Source organism: Hypomesus nipponensis, chromosome 15, assembly GCF_054491055.1.
Source record: "Hypomesus nipponensis isolate SF chromosome 15, ASM5449105v1, whole genome shotgun sequence".
Classification (NCBI taxonomy): Eukaryota; Metazoa; Chordata; class Actinopteri; order Osmeriformes; family Osmeridae; genus Hypomesus; species Hypomesus nipponensis.
This window is the reverse complement of record NC_140375.1, coordinates 14,140,001-14,158,099: the sequence shown is the minus strand read 5'-3', so window position 1 is coordinate 14,158,099 and position 18,099 is coordinate 14,140,001. Positions and strand designations below refer to the sequence as shown.

General features: G+C 46.1%; 1 protein-coding gene across 1 annotated transcript in view; it reads right to left on the bottom strand.

Annotated features, from left to right (window-relative positions):
- Window positions 1-230: 230 nt before the first annotated feature.
- The window catches only part of igsf9ba (immunoglobulin superfamily, member 9Ba), a 40,855-nt gene continuing 22,986 nt past the window's right edge, over window positions 231-18,099 (bottom strand). Inside the window, exons 7-21 of the mRNA XM_084675174.1 lie at window positions 16,834-16,979; window positions 16,116-16,258; window positions 15,523-15,663; window positions 15,175-15,294; window positions 14,851-15,001; window positions 13,944-14,067; window positions 12,513-12,688; window positions 11,753-11,979; window positions 11,434-11,518; window positions 11,118-11,279; window positions 10,969-11,014; window positions 10,474-10,560; window positions 8,082-9,707; window positions 5,006-5,136; window positions 231-4,903 (exon numbers count right to left, since the gene is read on the bottom strand). Coding sequence (XP_084531300.1) covers window positions 4,695-4,903; window positions 5,006-5,136; window positions 8,082-9,707; window positions 10,474-10,560; window positions 10,969-11,014; window positions 11,118-11,279; window positions 11,434-11,518; window positions 11,753-11,979; window positions 12,513-12,688; window positions 13,944-14,067; window positions 14,851-15,001; window positions 15,175-15,294; window positions 15,523-15,663; window positions 16,116-16,258; window positions 16,834-16,979 — 3,574 coding nt within the window. The 3' untranslated portion in view covers window positions 231-4,694. The remainder of the gene's footprint in view (window positions 4,904-5,005; window positions 5,137-8,081; window positions 9,708-10,473; window positions 10,561-10,968; window positions 11,015-11,117; window positions 11,280-11,433; window positions 11,519-11,752; window positions 11,980-12,512; window positions 12,689-13,943; window positions 14,068-14,850; window positions 15,002-15,174; window positions 15,295-15,522; window positions 15,664-16,115; window positions 16,259-16,833; window positions 16,980-18,099) is intronic.

Below are 18,099 nucleotides of genomic sequence, written 5' to 3'. Positions count from 1 at the left end.
CGACTTTGTAGTTGGTCAAACCTCTAATTAACGTGTTATATTGTTGTTTACATAAAATGTTGTCCATAAGTAGGTACTTCAAAGCCGCTAACCCAAAGCAACTCCTTTCACCATTTAACATGGTCTATCTACCCTACACTTACACCTTGTGTCTAAGAGATGAAACTGCACCTCCCTTATTCACAGTTACAAAGAAAGACGTGACACTTATTTCCACTTTTCATGTTTTTATTATATCAAAATACAAAAATTTGAGAGGAAAATTGTACATGGGACTAAGCGTTGAAAATGATATGATGATATGAACACAACATTTCTGCCAAACTCTCACAGATTCCATAGAAAGGTCATAGATCATGCGATGGATCCCAGCCTCCAGAATGTATGCCACCAAACCTTTCTCTCTTAACCGGGCCACTGTCTCAAAACTACGGTAAACCTCAGACTCATCAGTCTCCACCCACGCCACAGACGGCATTCGGCCAGCGTGTTTTCCGAAGATCGAAGTTCTATGGCAGTTGGACATGGAGTGAGTAATACATGATTCCAAAGAATACGGAATTCTATTAACAGTGACTAACGGAAAACATACAGACTAGTATTTTACATAAGGCTTTGGTACAGCACCATACAGTATGAGTTAATTGCAACAAAATTTTAAAAAAAGAATCTGATCATGAAATAATTGACAACTCAAATTTATCTGCGGGTTATCATTCTAAAATAGACAAACAAGAAAAAGGTGTTATGTGTTTTCACTTTGAAGTATTTACATATGAACAGTTTTCCATGTTTCAATTAAAAAAGGCATATTGAAACTGATTATGCGCAAAACACGACATAGAATGCAGAATGTAAACGTGATACAGCACAAAGTTCAATGGGTGAAAATATGCGATGAAATGTTACATTTTCTTCCTTTAAGCACAACTGGTTTGCTTGAATATGAGCATTTGCTAAAACAGTCAAATATGTAGCGCTTATTGTAGCCTACAGTAATAATACATTCTAGTTTTTCAGTGCTGGGACACATGGAAAAACAGAGAACACATAAAATCCTACATATTCAATTTTCTGATCAATCTCAACCAGGTTGAATGTTAATGACTGATTGTGTATTGTCTCTACATGCAAGATAAGAATACAATAAAAATAAATTGGCTCTAAGTATCATCCTATTTTCACCTACTGATGCACTAAAAGCTTGTAAGCAGAAAACAAAAACTAGATCAAACAGTACCTCCAAAGCAGCCCTCTTGTACACTACATGTTTTAGTTGAAGAAGCAAAAGAGCCCGGAAGACAACAGTACTTCGAGTTGTGAAATCCTACATGGACAATGTATCAGAAACAGTTTTTCAAACCATGTGTGAGGAATTAGCTTAGAGAGCAAATGCTGTTTGATGAATACTCATGTGGGGTGTAAAGTACATGGCACCCAGAATTACTGTGCTTTAAACAGTGTAGTCCATAAAAGAGTTTAGACCTGTAGAAAGTGAGCGGAAATATCTTACTGTGACCTGGTTGTGCACTTTGATTTCTTCCTCTTGTCTCAATAGTGAGAACTGTTGTAATTGTATGTACAATAATCATTATGAAGACGGCTGGGTATTTATTGTGGGGGATACTCTTGTCACCAACATTAAAACAACACTTTGGAGAGGCTACCTTGGAAGCACAGACAGAAGTTTTCTTTGCAAATATAGTATAGAAATTAGAAATAGTTTGATTTCAGAATCCTATGAAGTCTGTTAGACATCCTATTTTTTATGTCTGATCAGATTTCTCACTGAATACTGTCTTTTTACTGTCAATTGCACCACATCAACAACTGCAACATCAACAATAGGACTTAAAGTACATACTGTATAATGGAGCTAATTTAGTTAGTAAAGCACAAAGGACTTACAGTTTGCATGTAGCAAGACATGAGACCTCTGTTCTATTGTACAGCACCACAGAGTTAAATGTAGCACCAAGTCATAATGTTCAAAGCAGCTACCCCCTAACACAACATTCCTAACTAATGTACATGTAAACACGACTCCTGTTGCAGCACACACTCTATAACATTGCTTGTGGCTTCAAGAGAAACTTTCTTTTTTTTTTTTCTCCATCTCATTCACTTTGGACATCTGCAAGTGATGATGAGTGAATCTGTGTGCTCGTGAGGGGGAGTTTAAAGTTCTTTGTTTCAAAAAAGTTTTGGGGGTCACACATACTTTATATGCTTCTAAAGCCTTTCAGATTAGCATTCACATTTACACACATGGGAGGAAATACTGTACTGCTTGTGCAATAGGCCAGATGGCAATAATACATTTTACTGTGCTAACATTACGTTTTCTTTTAGTGTAAAATAATGTCTGCTAAAATATGACAAATGAGGCACCGTAAAAAATATTTTATAAATATTGTTCACTTAAAGCCATGACGCAAATAGATTTATATAATTTGAATTAATTTCCTATTCTGTCTTTGTTGTGCATCATTTATGCACACCTCCCTGTAAAACATGGTTTGTTTCATCTTTACAAATACAATACACACCATGTACATTATAAATATAGATTATTCCCCCTATCTTACATGTAATTAATTCATACAGTAGAATTGATCACTTTGATGTATTCCTTTCAAACAACTTCCAGTCAATATTTACTACTTCACTAGATTTGAAAACAGACAAGAATGTAAATGGCAAGAGAAACTTATGAATGCAATGTGGGCTATTTCATGTTAGGTATAGATATCCAAAAAGCCTCAATTTCTAATGAATAAACTTGCTATTCAAATGAACATACTGTGGATGATCCTGTCCCGTTCAATCCCCTGGATTGGTTTCAAAGTACTTCTGTCAGTGTATGTGAAAAGCTCTCTTAATCGAAGGTTTAGTCTAACATTAATTATTGTGGTGACCACAGTAGTGGAAATAGCCAATAGTATCATGAAACCTAAACTGAGCAAAATAAAAAAAAGCTTAGAGATTCACACCACAAGAAAATGGTAAAAAAAAATAAGAAAATAATTGGTGTATTGTCCAAGTAGCCAGCTAACCAATGACAAGTGCACTGCACAGCATGGGTCAGTTCAGTTAATGTACTATGACATCAACATCAGGACATTCTTTCCTGTACAGCAAAACATACATTCATTATCGGTTAGTGTTAAAACCAAGAAACAAACAGAGATATAGCAAGCAGGTAATATACAGTTGTTGGAGAGATAAGCAGTCTAGATGGCCACCTTGTAATAAAGCAACAGAAACAACCTCCAGTTCTCAAAATGTTTCACTCATTTTTCAATATACACGTTCTTTTTTTAATATATTAACATCAGTGGCAAGTTTCACATTTCTGCATGATAACTACAGTACTTGAGTACTTTTCGATTGACACTATACAGTACAGTACATACCGATTTACTTGAGTTATCAAATCTATGTTTCAACATTACATAGTGAAACCTGGAAAGAACAACATTATCATCACTAATTGTTATCATATTTCTGTTCTATTACTGGAATATACACAGTCAACGCAGGAATCCATTCAAGAGATATATATATTTTTTTAAATCAAGAAGAGTAGCACGCCTTCAGGTCCATTTCCTCTCAGTTGTCCTTGGCAGAGAGTATTAACTGCGCACACAGGAAATATTGGAACTTCTAACTTGCCACATAGACATAGTGAGAAGGCGAAGGAAAAGGCAGTTAATTCAGAAAAGTTTTCCAAAACAAGACAGAAAAGGCAAACAAGGCATCAAGAGATGTGCTGCATTTCACAACTCAAGTTTTCCTTTATATTCATGTAAAACACTGCAATACAAATCTCAATTCATCACCCTGTTAAACCCCTCCAAGTAGTGGACCATTGAGACCATGTCTTAATAAAATGGCCACAATCTCAATCTCAACATTACGTGATGACCAGTTCCAACACAATCTGCAAATCATGCAGAAACGTTCAGTGCCTTGTTATGGTTTGCATTATATGAATATTATTCTATGCTTTGCATTGGATAATGTCAACATGAATAAAAATAACAAGATTACGACCAATATTAAATTACTTTTGACCATAGTCAGGTCATTTAATTTATTTAATGTGTGAATTGAGTAATGTGATTTATCCTTTCCCCCCCGCATACACCACTTCACTTGAAAGAAGATTTCAGACGTAGTATATCACAAGCTTTACAGCAACTTTGTGTTTACTGAGGTATATTTGGTGATTACAACCCTGTAGATACTGACACTATTTGAATTGTTGGAAAGGTAGACAGGCGTCCTTGTGCCAGGACAAACCAGATAACAGTACACTGTGTAACTGAAACACCTCAAAGGATTAACACCTCAGCAACCAGTGAGTGTGACCCAACAAGGTGTTGTGACTTAATCCAGCCAACACGCTATTACCGCCGGAAGGGTTTCACGACTCCCTTTACTAAATTATGTACAGTATGTTCTCAGAGCAATGTTTTGTTTGTACTGGTGACTCCTGAAAGCCAGGCGATGATGATGATCCCTAAGAAAAATGACTACTTTTGTTTTTTCAAATGACTATAAAAGAGCCCGCTCCCTTGCTGTCCAGTACTGGAAGGAGATTACCACTTGTGTTATTGGTGTTACACAGGAACTCAGGTTTGATGGAGTCACGTGGCTTGGCCTGATAGTGACAGCGATGGCCTTACTGGTCAGTGTAGGCTGCCGTAGTTGTGTCCCTCGGAGTCAGTGCTGGCCAGGATGCCCGTCTGGTCGTCGTCGGGGCGCCTGCGTCGCAGCAGGCAGGTCAGATAGACATACGGGTTCCTCTTGCTCTGCCTTTTCCGTTTCCTGTGGAGGTAGAGATCTTCTCCGGCCGGAGCGGTCTGGGATGGCTGTCGGGTCTGAGAGGGAGACGCACCTACGGAACAGGAGCACAACCACGTTGCTCGAGGGAGAGCGAGCCATGCAACGGCATGCTGTTGTTTTGTGTTTAGCTCGGCGCTCTACTCTTCAGACCGACCTGTTCTTCTCTTGGAGGTGGAGTTGTTATTGGTGTTGGCTGCCACTCTCTTGGCTTTTGTAATACATTGTTGCAGCAGTGCTTGTAAGCTCTCAGACCCGGCAGCGTCGCTAGACGCACCTAGAGGCTCCCTGAGAAGAAAATAGGAGCAAAGAGACAACACACAGCGCTTTACTATAAACCTACAGTGGCGAGCTCTACCCACCTGACGGCGAGGAGTCAGAAGAAACGTTCCAAAATGGCGACGTGATTTTGAAACGTCAGCTGACTGGAGCTGAAGGAGATCACTTCATTGTCTTGTTATCTGTTAATTTTCAATGTCAAATGGAACAGATTGTACCAATGTTTTTTTTCTTTTTTCTGTCAATTGTGAGTCAGTTCAAAAGCCCATAAAATGAAAATAATGTATTTTTTTCGTTCTTGTTTCTATGGTGATTGAGTGGGTCCTCTTGCAGCACAGTATCCTATGCGTTTAGATATGTATCCTCTCTTCCACTGTTGATGGCTGGATTTGCTTCCTTCTTAAGGAAACCAAATCCTTATTTGAAAGCCATGCCAGAACTATTTTCATTTTATGAGATCACATTTGAATGGAACTTCCCCGAAACTGTGAGTGAAGAATAAGCAGGCCCATTGATCTGTGTAATTATTCTTTTTTTTGTGATAATTAAGTTCTGATTTGATATAGATTATCTTTACAAATCTGCTCTTTAAAACACACAAAAATCATTTTGTGTCCTTTTGCAGCCTTTTTCTTACAGAAAGATATGTAATCAAATACTGAATTATGAACGTTCTTGTTCTGAATGTTTTTGTTTAGTTTTGGTCTTTCAAAGAACAGAATACACCTGCTTCAAAACCTGACTTAGCCATATGTTAAGTCAGGTTATTGTGCCAAAACATATTGTTTTGCAGGGAATGGAAACACAAAGCTTTAGAGATGCTGTCCTTGATTTGTCACTGTGGAAAGAGAGATTGAGATCGATTAGCAGATGGGGGAGACAGATCTGAAAATCACAGCAGTCCTTGTTAAATACAGTCATTTTCAATTATCACAAATACAGTTTTGTGTATGCAGTGGCCCACAGAGTGTTAGGTAAAGTACATTTCCATAGACATGAACACTGTACAGCACACTTCCATAAACATGAACACTGCGTACAGAGGCTTCACCATGCTGACGGGAGGAGATGGCAGGAAGAGGAAATGGCCGTTAAAAAACAGTCACATGACAGGAAGAGGAAATGGCCATTTAAACAGTCACATGACAGAAAACGAAAGCACTTAAGACGACGAATGCGACGAAGATTTTAGTCAGAGATTCATTGTTATTTGTTTGAGTCAAAGAGAGATATTTAGAGAAGGCATGCATGGCATTTTGCACATGGAACAAAACTTTAAAGGGGAATACTCTAGTCCATCAGTAATCTGGGTCCTCTGTTGATTCAAGGCTTTAAGTGCTGGGAAACGTGCCTGTATTTTTAAATATTTGTCATTCCAAAACAGCTCCTGATATCTCTGACCAGCCTACTCACTGTGCACGACAGCAGGCATGCGCCATTGAACTGTATGGTAAATGTGACCCTTAAAGGTAACATTGAAGCTACAGCATTATATACTTGAATCCAGTAAAGAGGCACAACCCAAAGTCAGCAATTCCCCTTTAAAGGAGAGAGTGAATAGAGCCCTCCCCCTGCTGACCCCTCCCCTCTCAGACATGGGTCCGACCCTTACCTATTGTGGCGTAGGGGACCTGGTCACAACAACGCTGCCCAGATAGCTGAGATCAATCAAAAACAGATGACATCAGACCCCCCCGAGTCCTCACACGGTACAGCAGCCCTAGAACTATGTTACCCATAATGACCTTGCCAGGGGAGTCCTGGTTTTCCGCCTGCCCTTTACATTTACATTGAGTCATTTAGCAGACGCTCTTATCCAGAGCGACTTACAGTAAGTACAGGGACATTCCCCCCGAGGCAAGTAGGGTGAAGTGCCTGGCCCAAGGACACAACGTCATTTGGCACGGCCGGGAATCGAACTGGCAACCTTCGGATTACTAGCCCGATTCCCTAACCACTCAGCCACCTGACTCCCTTTAGCGCTACCCTGGGTGTCTGGGTTAAGAGGTAGGTGAGGTGGTGTGAGGGGGAGGAGGGAGTGTACAGGTACAGTGGAAAACTACACAGAGGGAATTCATATGCGCCTCAGGTACTGTATATTGCTCTGAACTTCAGGGTATTTAGGGAACTTCTAGATCTTTCTAGAGAGTATGCATGATGTGGGGCCTCGAGTTACAATGTAAGAGCATAATGTAGGAAGCATCCACTGCTCCAGATATTCCCTATTCTTCTCGGTTTCAATCCTTTAAATTTATCTCAGATAAATGCAGGGAGTACTATACAGGGAAATTGACTTCATTCTATCAGTCGGCAAAATAGGGAATGGCTAAATATACATGTTACTTTATACATTTTATATTTTCCTTTAAACAGCGGATTAAGACACAATACAAAAAATGTACAATCGATCACATCAATCCAATTACGTAGTTAATGAAACTATGCTCGGTATATTGTGCCTTTATCTTAGCAACTGCTGCCACGAAAGCCTCTGCTGAACAGCAGTCATGTTTAATATGAGGACAACACAAGTCATGGCATGGCCAAATCCTCATCATGCTACAATTTGTGAGATACTATAATATTGACAGTTTATGTTATTGAATATTTTTCAATTAAGTGACTATTGAAATAAATATATTGTATATAGTTATATAAATTGATTAGTATTTTCGTATAATCTTTTTCTAGTGCACTGTCAATTGGCAAATTTGGTGAGACAATTTCTCATTTGCTATAATTTAGATGGTTATATAAAAAGTACAGAATACATGTTGTTACGTCTTTGAACTTAGCCGATTAAGTGCCAAATGCAAATACATGCTTTCTGCATATTACAATAAAATATGCACTATTTTGCAACGTGGAAAGAAAACTTGAATTGAGTGCCCATAAGGAGAAGGCTCCTGTGTGAATGAGTGTGTTTCTGTTCCCTGGTAGAGAGCATCACCTACCCTGAGGCGGATATCTGAAGCTGGGAGGGCTCTGAGGGCAGCATCTCCTCCTCTGTCCTCCTCTGGGACGGCCTCTGCCCGAACACGTCCCTGCCCTCCAGGGGAGGAGATGGGGACTGGGAGGGGTAACTGGCTGCAGTGGAGGCATAGGACATGTGAGGGTGATAACTGGGGCTGGGCCGTCTGCTGCCCTGGCCGTGGGTGGGGGAGATGGCCAGGGAGGACCTCCGGGAGAAGCTGGCGGTGGCGGAGGGGTGCAGGGCGATCTCTGGCATCTCCAGGGAACGGGAGGTGCGCAGGATGCTGGGGTGGGGAGGGGGCCGGACTAGGATATCTGGAGAGCCTGGCTGGGTACTGAGGGGACTCTGGGAAAGAGGAGAGAGACGGGAGGGCTGGAGGACCAGCGGGGGGAGGCCGGGGTCTGCCCGACGTCGTGCCCGCGGGCTGAGCCAGGACTGGGGACTGCTGCTGGGCGCTGTGCTAGGGCTCCCTGCACGGACTGCCGGGTCAGGGTAAGGCAACACTGGTACGCCCATACCGTGGGTCGTGTGTCTGAGCTGGCCGAGACTCTGGGCCTGTTGCATAGCTAAGCGCCTAGCCGGAGGCCCCAGGGGCCGTTCTCTGCCTGGTGGAGCCATAGGGACCTCCAGCTGCAGGAGCCGAGGGCTGATCGGATCCTTCAGGGGTGGGAGGTGCAGGCGACTTGGAGGGAGAAAGTGAGGAGGGTAGGGGGGAGGGTCAGGGAGGTCCTGCTGATGATGTAAAGGGTGGTGAGGTGGGTAAATGAAACGGGTCCCTTCCAGACCCAGGAAGGGGAACTCGTGAGGCTGCCAGCTCTCGGGCGAGCGAGGTTGCGGGCTGTGTGAGTGCGGGAGAGAATGGCCGGAGGCCGTGTACTGATGGTGCTCCATCTCCCCGCTCTCCTCCGGGATGGAGGGGTAACCGAAGGGCCCCTCGCCCGTGCCCGGTGGGGAGGACAGAGCGGAGCTACGTGGGCTCATGTCGGGCATGTAGAAAGGTGGGGGGATCCCCGATTCCCCGCGGCTGCCTAGATACCCATAGAAAGGGCCCTGGGGGAACCCCCGATAGCGGGAGGTGGGGGCCTGCCCCGAGGCATGAAGCCCACTGCCCTCCACAAAGCTCATACCTTCCATGGCCCTGTGGAGGCGGGGGCTGTAGTTGGGGGGCTGCGTGGACTCCAGGCTGGAGGACGTTGGGGAGAGCTGGGGCCGGAGCGTGGGCATGATCGGGGGCAGGGGCCCGGGGTCAAAATCATTCTCCTCGTCGGACTGCCGGAACTCAGGGTACATGTCGGACTCCTCTGCGAACGGAAAGCCCTGGATGCGTCGGGGCGGGGGGCTGATCTCCATGACGAAGCGTCCGTCTGGCCCGCGACTGATCAGCTCGATGGGCGTGGTCACCTCCGCCTCGTGTTTGGACACACTGTACTTCTTACTGGTTATGGCACGCTTGGTTTTCTTGTAGAAAGAAAGCTCCTGGCCCCTGTCTCTCTGGGGGCTGGACAGCCGCCGGACATACAGGCCTGGACCATGGGCCTCCTCGGACGACAGAGACCTGGGCCGCGATGGAGGAGAACTCTCTGGACTGATCTTCCCAGAGGACAGCCTGCCAGGACACACAGACACAGACAGGCTCAACTAGGGGAACGTTCCAGAGCAAACTTCTCAATTTTAGTCAATATACAACGTTGTTGCTTAGCGCTACACGCAATGAGCATGTAAACTACATGGACCTGCTAATGCTAAGCTAGTCAGAAGACAGAATTCACAGCCATGGCAGTATGCCTTTGGCCACTGCAGTATGATATAACACAATGCCCAGCAGATGCCTTCTCCTTGCACTGCGGCTAATAAACCTACTGTAGCAGAGAGGGAGAGGATGAAAAAGCAGCCATGATAACAATCTCAGAAATGTCTTTTTAGTCCTTTTTTTTACTAAACCGAGGCCTGTCTGCTTATTTAAGGGAGGGGAAGGGGACATATGCTGCACCAAATGCCTTATCAGCCTGGGAGAAAGGCATCTAAAAATGACATTCACAGGCCTCTGTAATCATGTACCCACACCAGGAGCAGCATTGTAAAGGCACCAGAAACACACGCTCTCCAGTTCTCCAGAGTGCACAGCCGGCACTGTACACAGCCCAGCACTGTACACAGCCCGGCACTGTACACAGCCGGCACTGTACACACATTAGAGCCGCCGCGAGCACACATCACTGTACGAGGGCGTTTTCTGTGCATGCGGGTTCAGCCAGCGGAGCACTGAAGCACACACTTTATTATTTTATTTCTTTAATGCAATGCGTTTGCCATGCAGCCGAGCCAGCGCGGGGCGGCGCAGCGCTGCGTTATGGTGCAGGGTAGGCACTCACAGGGGGCTGGCAGGAGGGGGCATGTAGCTGCTCCTGGCTGGCTCGTCCCAGCAGGGCTCTACCCCAGGCAAGGGGGTAAGAGGAGGCCTGGGATGGGAGACAAACGACATGGGCCAGGGTCATCTGTCAGTGGCTGGACACCTACGCCTCCACACAGTGAGGACCAGCGTGGACTCCCTGACCTCACACTTCAGTCAAACTAATCTCACACGAAGACGGGGTTATCATATTGATGTGCAGTCATCATTTGGCCAGTTAAGAGTCGAAACTAGTGCTAGCTTTTTCCTAGAAACACATCATCCTGTTCACACGAACCCACACACAAACCACACAAACTGTGGTGAAACAATCTTGCCTTTGAGGAAATGACTGCACTGAAGTTGGATTTAAAATCACACAGCAAATGTTGCATCTGGACTCTGGATATACCCACACAATGGCGGCTTTACATTTAATTTGGAGGGAGATTATGTTAGTCTTGGGTCATGTACTTACGGTGATTCAATGCTTTTCCTGAAGTGTGTCACAGACAAGGGAGGGTCTGAGAATGGTAAAAAAAAAACAACAACATTTGGATGAGCTTTGACCGCCAGAGGTGGTCCAACACACAGCAGCTTGGATCAGGATCTGTGTATCCAACCCACCTGGTTTGCGTTTGAGCTTGCGTCTGTGCTGCTTGTTGACGAAGCAGGCCGCCAGAGTACTGAACAGGACCGCCGCCGCCAGGAAGCAGATGGTCGCCACGACGCCCGCCACCACCGGCCTCGCTAGCCCCTCATCAGCCACCTCCGCGGGTGGGAAGGGGTCTGGGGAGGAGGTTAAAGGTCACACAATTATTGGAATGGACCGTGCAAACATGACAACCGTCAATCAAGCTTTAACAAAGGTTTGTTCGATATATTTGACAGCAACTTTTGTATTTGCATCAAGTTGCATGTTTTAAAAAGCTGGAAAACTGACCCGTGCTGGATACCCCTACCACGTTACTGCTCTCACTGATGAGGTCATCCATGACCGCCATCACTTTGAACTCATACCAAGACTCCTGCCAGAGACACAAACACACAAACACATTACACTGCAACAGTCCCAGTAACCAACCCTCCATGTAAGCAACCTGCCCTATCCAGCACATGCTTCCCACACAGTGGGAGTTACATTTACATTTAGTCTTTTAGCAGACGCTCTTATCCAGAGCGACTTACAGTAAGTACAGGGACATTCCCCCGAGGCAAGTAGGGTGAAGTGACTGACTCATGAAGGTATTGAGGTATTGTACCTGTACGAGGTCCCGGGCAATCAGCTCAGTCTCTGTGGCAGGGATCAGGTCGTCCAGAACCTCCCATCTTTCCCCAAGACGGAACTCCATGATGTAGCGATCAACGGGTGACGAGTGATTGGCTGGAGGGAGCCAGGTGAGCAGGACGCCGTGTTGCGTGCGATTGGCTGTGAGGCACCGTGGTGGCGTAAGAAGCACCTGTGGTTCTGGAGTGCTCATGGGAGACACTGAGGGGGAAGAGGGACACCAAAGCACACTTGATAAACAGAAGAACATCTCATTTGTGCTGTGTCATGAGGATGAGGTGTTGACGCTGCAGCCAGAGGCTGTCATAGGAACTTGAGTCAAACTTGTCACTAGAGGGCAGTAACATCCACATTAGGCAATGTGACGATGAGTAGGCGAACAGACGAAAACAAGATGACTGTTCAGCAATGAGCTCCGACTAGCGGATAACAATTAAGTATTTCATACAAAAACACGTATTCAGTACACTCAGTTCCAGTCGTTTCCATCTACAGAACAACGTGTAGAATTTATATTTAAAACACATTATCAAATCAAACATATAAAGGAGAGAGGGATGAGCGTGTCTGGATGAGGGTGTCTGGATGGGGGTGTCTGGATGAGGGTGTCTGGATGGGGGTGTCTGGATGAGGGTGTCTGGATGAGGGTGTCTGGATGAGGGTGTCTGGATGAGGATGTCTGGATGGGGATGTCTGGATGAGGGTGTCTGGATGGCAGTGGTGGCGTCACACACCTGCAGTGTTGACCGTCACCACCTCACTGAAGGGCCCTGTGCCCAGCTTGTTCTGAGCCAGCACGCTGAACTGGTACTCTGTCCTGGGCTCCAGGCCTGGCACCACCAGCCACATCTGAGCACCGGACACTGGCATAGAGTGCCAGTTATGAGGCCCAAAGTCCACCCTCTTCAGCCTGTGGACAGGGGGAGAGAGAGAGAGAGAGAGAGAGAGAGAGAGAGAGAGAGGGAGAGAGAGAGAGAGAGGGGGGGGAGAGAGAGAGAGAGGGGTGGAGGGAGAGAGAGAGAGAGAGATAGAGAGAAGGGGGGAGAGAGAGAGAGAGGGGGGGAAGGAGAGAGAGAGAGAGAGAGAGAGAGAGAGAGAGAGAGAGAGAGAGAGAGAGAAAGAGAGAGGGAGAGAGAGAGGGAGAGATAGAGAGAGGGGGGAGAGAGAGAGAGAGGGGGGGAAGGAGAGAGAGAGAGAGAGAGAGAGAGAGAGAGAGAGAGAGAGAGAGAGAGAGAGAGAGAGAAAGAGAGAGAGGGGGGGGAGAGAGAGAGAGAGGGGTGGAGGGAGAGAGAGAGAGAGAGAGAGAGAGAGAGAGATAGAGAGAGAGAGAGAGAGAGAGAGAGAGAGAGAGGGGGAGAGAGAGAGAGTCCAGAGTCCAGGCATAAACAGAGGGCTCAGGTAACTAATCCTATTTTGCGTAAAACAGTGTGAAGTCACAAAAAGGTCCTTGCATTGCAGTAGATTACAATAACTGTTTAAAATATTCCTTTACTGCTATCGCCTTTGATTTGCAGATGTATAGTACTCTGTACTAAGTAATACATTATTTACGCACATAGGAGACACATCTGCACATATTGAATGATGACAAGCCATAGTTTAATATTATACTTTACTCATTTCCATTGGTTGCTACAAGGCCATGACAGAGAAAGTGATGAGAAGGACTGTTAACCATATTACTCTGATGACAGCAACACTTCTATAAAATGATTAATCTATACGCATCTAGTCATCTAACCTGCAAAGTCTCCTACAACTGCTGACATCAATTCAACGGTAATAACAATCTTCCCGCAAGTCGTAGACACCGCATGGACTATGACTGTGATGTCTTCCCATTACAAGCCATTACATTTTCAATGAAGCACTTTATGAATTTTCCATCTGTAATATACATACAGCCTTCAGAGGTATACTTGTAAGGAAAATAGTACAAATAAAAGAACCAAATTCTTTTGAACAATGATTCAAATACTGGCTCCGAAACTATGAGAATCTTCCCAAGTCAAAATATTTCTGTGCGGAAATTGGTTTAGCATAGTAGTATTTCACTGCACTGCCTCAGTATCTTACCCCAAACCACAGACAAAGCTCACATTTCAAATCCAAATCCTGGCACAACAGTGGCATCAGTTAAGACCTGAAGAAGGAAGAGTACTCACACTGGACCATACCACACTGAGAACGTCTGCTCATAGCCCCCGTCATAACCCGGCTCCCAGGAAACGTTGGCTGAGGATGTGGAGGGCAGCACACGGATATTGCCCGGAGCGTGCGGGCTGGTGCCTGAGAACGGAATATAGGGGAACACATTATGGAAGACACTGCAGGGGGAAAACGTCATTATTGAACAGCAAAAGGTTATAATGGCCTGTCACTATCACTCGATAACACTGCAACGAGACTCTCTTGAGTGCTTGCTATTCTCGTCACAGCTGTTTAGAATGAATAACTGGTACACAGTTCAATAACAATATATCTATTGAGTAAAACAACTCGATATTCTGGTTTAGACCCATTTGCCTACGCAGACTGAGACTAGCTGGTCAGATGGTCTCATAGACCATGTGATGAACGAGTGATGACCAGGGTGGTGTGAAGGTGAGGTGTAAGGCTCCAGTCTGTGTCCGTGATACACCCTACCCCCTAACCAGCTGTGCGGCATGGCCCAGAGCCAGGCCCTTCTCTCTGGGTGTAGAGTCAGATCCGCCCCAGCTGTCCACTACACAACCTTGGTGACATGGCACCTGTCACCTGAGGGGGCTGTCTGTCACTGAGTACACCTGAAACAATGTCCCACATAGGCGTGCTTGTTGGCTTTCTACCCATAACACTTACACACAGAAACACACGCACATGTACACACACACACACACAAGGTCAGCCTTCCGAGAGCGCTCACCTAAAGATCACCATAGTAACAGCCAGTGTGTCGGCTAATGATCCATTCTATTTCTGTCCGGTCATGTCGGGAGCAGTCTAAATATCACCTTAGGAACGGAATTCTGGAAGTGACACGAGTGAATGATCGTGGCGTGAAAGAGAGAGGAGAGGGTGTGCGCGTCGTACCGATGACGAGGAGCCGTGTGCTGGCAGTAATGCTCGTCACCACGTTGGTGGCCACACACTCCCACTCCCCGTGGTCCTCTTTGCTGAGGGACAGGAACTGTAAGCTGCCGCTGGGTAGAATGTTGTGCTTGCTCTTGCTGGGCTTTCCCACCTAGCAAACACACACACACAAACACACACGAACACACACACAAACAGAGCATGAGAATATTGAGAATATTGACAAGTGACGGAGTAGGTTCAACACAATTCACCTGAGTTCTGTAGCATGCTCTTCCCTCCGGCTGTGTGTGTGTGTGTTTATACGTCGGTGTGAGTGTGTACCTTCCTCCAGGAGATGGTAGGAATCTCAGGGTCACCAGAAGCAGCACAGGGGATGACCAGCTCTCTTCCAGCTTCCTGACGGTACTCCCCCCCAGGCCTCACGTTAAAGTAAGGGGGATCCTGCAACACACACACACACACAAAAACCCTCCTCGGTGAGGAGGTTCTCTCTAGAGAGAACCGTGGCACTGTTGGTGCTCTTCTGCTTAAGGGAGAAGTGTGGCACTGTTGGGTCTCTTCTGCTTAAGGGAGAAGTGTGGCACTGTTGGTGCTCTTCTGCTTAAGGGAGAAGTGTGGCACTGTTGGGTCTCTTCTGCTTAAGGGAGAAGTGTGGCAGGTGTCTGTTACCTTTAGCACCAGAGTGGCAGGGGGGGACTGTCCCATGGTACCGAGGGCGTTGTAAGGCACGCAGGTGTAGGTGCCCAGGGAGTCTTCTGTGGCCTCTGCCACCCGGATGCTTCCGTCTGCCGTCTGGCTCCACCCGGGGTACTACATTAGGGGAGGTCAGATGGTGGAGCGGTTAGGGAGTCGGACTATTAATCAGAAGGTTGTTGGTTCGATTCCCGGCGTGCCGATTGACGGTGTGTCCTTGGGCAAGGCACTTCACCCTACTTGCCTTCGGGGGGAATGTCCCTGTACTTATTGTAATTCGCTCTGGATAAGAGCGTCTGCTAAATGACTAAATGTAAATGTACATTAGGGTCAGGCAGGTCAGGTAGAGGAGAATTGATGTTTGAAGTACAGTTAGACCATCATACTGTGGCTACAGTGGTGTAACTGAGGTCAAAGCTGTGTGAGTGAGGGTCGTTTGATCAGACTTTTACCAAAAGCCCCACCCACTACAAACAGACAGAACAGCACAGGGATACTGAATAATATTCGTCCTAGCATCCCAAACCTCGACTGAGTTTGGGGCCGGTGGCCAGCAATGGCGGACTGACCTTCTCCACTCTGAGCGGGTAGCCATCTTTCTCCCACTTCACTAACGTCACGGGCGGGTTGGCATCCACAGGGCAGCGGATGACCCCAGGCAGTTTCCGAGGGACGTAGATGATGGCGGGCATGTTGATCACCCGGGCGGGGTCTGGGGTTGCAGGGCAGAGTGGGCACAGAAGGAGGTGTGAGGCGTGGCTTTGCACAGCAGAAAAACAGAGCTTATGTTATAATGTATATATATATATATATATATACATATATAATATATGTTATGGTTTCTTTGGCTAAATAGAAGCAGAGTCCAAACTACTGGCATAGTGACATTGAAGCTACAGCTGCAGTGTTCTCCCCGGAATCAGAGTACAATGAAGGGGATCATTGTAGATAGGCACTATATTATCCAATATAAAGGTAGTATTAATCTCTGATCACCAATTGCCTTTCATGCCGCTATAGTGACCAAAGATACTGGGAAGGAAATAATCACTTCATTATCAGCTGTACTGAGATTCGAATGTAAAAAATAATCCAGCAGCACTGAAGCGTACTAATCATCCTCTAATTCATCTTTGAGGTCAGAGGAGCTCCGGTGAGACGTGGACCAGCCTCACTAACCACAGTGTGAGACAGCAGGCAGGCTTCTCTACCGCCACTCCACTCTCAACGCCCTCCTCCCCGCCCCCACCCCCGGCCCCGCTGCCACGTTGCCACGGTAACACTCACACTGAACAGTCAGGTGTGCTGAGGCGGACGGTGAGACTCCCAGACTGTTGCTCGGGCTGCAGGTGTATTTCCCAGCATCCTCCGGCTTCACCCGGAAGATGATGAGCGTGCCGTCAATGAGGATGCGTACCCGGAGCTTCAGGTCACTGCCAATAGGAAGGAGACATTTGTCAAACGGGTCATTGTGACACGCACGCACACGGGAGGGGAGGAGGAGGGGCACGTCTGCGCAGTTCTGCTGCGCGGCCAGCAGAGAGCAGCACAGAGTCAGACGGCATGCCAGCTTCAGATAGGCTCCAGAAAGTGGAGCAGTTGTCAGACAAATCCCCTTGTTACCAAAATCACCTCGTGTTTTCTCTCTCACTGCCACATGAAATGAGGCACCACAAACAGAGGCTGATATTCCCATTGTGTTTTAAACAAATGACCAGCCAATTAAACACTGCGTGGGCACATTCTGAAGATGCCATTTGATGGGAAGTGTGGATTAATTCAAAGCTTATGATTCTCTTATATTCTAATGTTCTCTAGCATATTGTATTTTTTTAAAGACATAATATTTTCACTGACAAAGAGAATGCATATTTTAAAAAAAGCTAACAACTGTTAAATAGACTGTTAAATAGAACATGGTCCCTTGCATGTAATGTCTGTATTTGCTCCTCCTGATAAAAAAAGGCTCTGTCCTTCATTTTTTTTCTATTTGTCTTCTTCTTCACCTACTAAGCTGGTTCTGACTGTGTACCAGTGTGAATCTGAATGTGTGTCTGAGTGTGTGTCTGAGTGTGCAGCGTCTCAGTCTGAGGGCTGCTACAGGGAGGCTGGCAGAGCTGCTGGCTACGCTTCAGATCAGCCCTGTACGAGAGCCATGTGATGATGACACAAGCACTGAGTCATGTGATGCTGTCATCAGAGCACGCTAACCCGCCTGGCCCACGCCAGACGGCCCCCTGCTGGGACAACTCCAACTGTTTCTGGGGCACCAAGACGCACACACGCACACACAAACACACACACACACAAACACAAGCACGCACACGCACAGGATGACATGAAAGCATGCACACAAATCCGATGAAAGAGAGTATCCGCAAAGACACATGCGCACACACCACACACACACCACACACACACACCACACACACACACACACATTCAATTACATTACAGGAAAGCTGAGGGTGAGAAAAGAAAAGAAACTGACAAAAGACAGTGGAACACCTAATCTGCGACTTTAACTATTCATTACTTAGACCTTTGGACAGT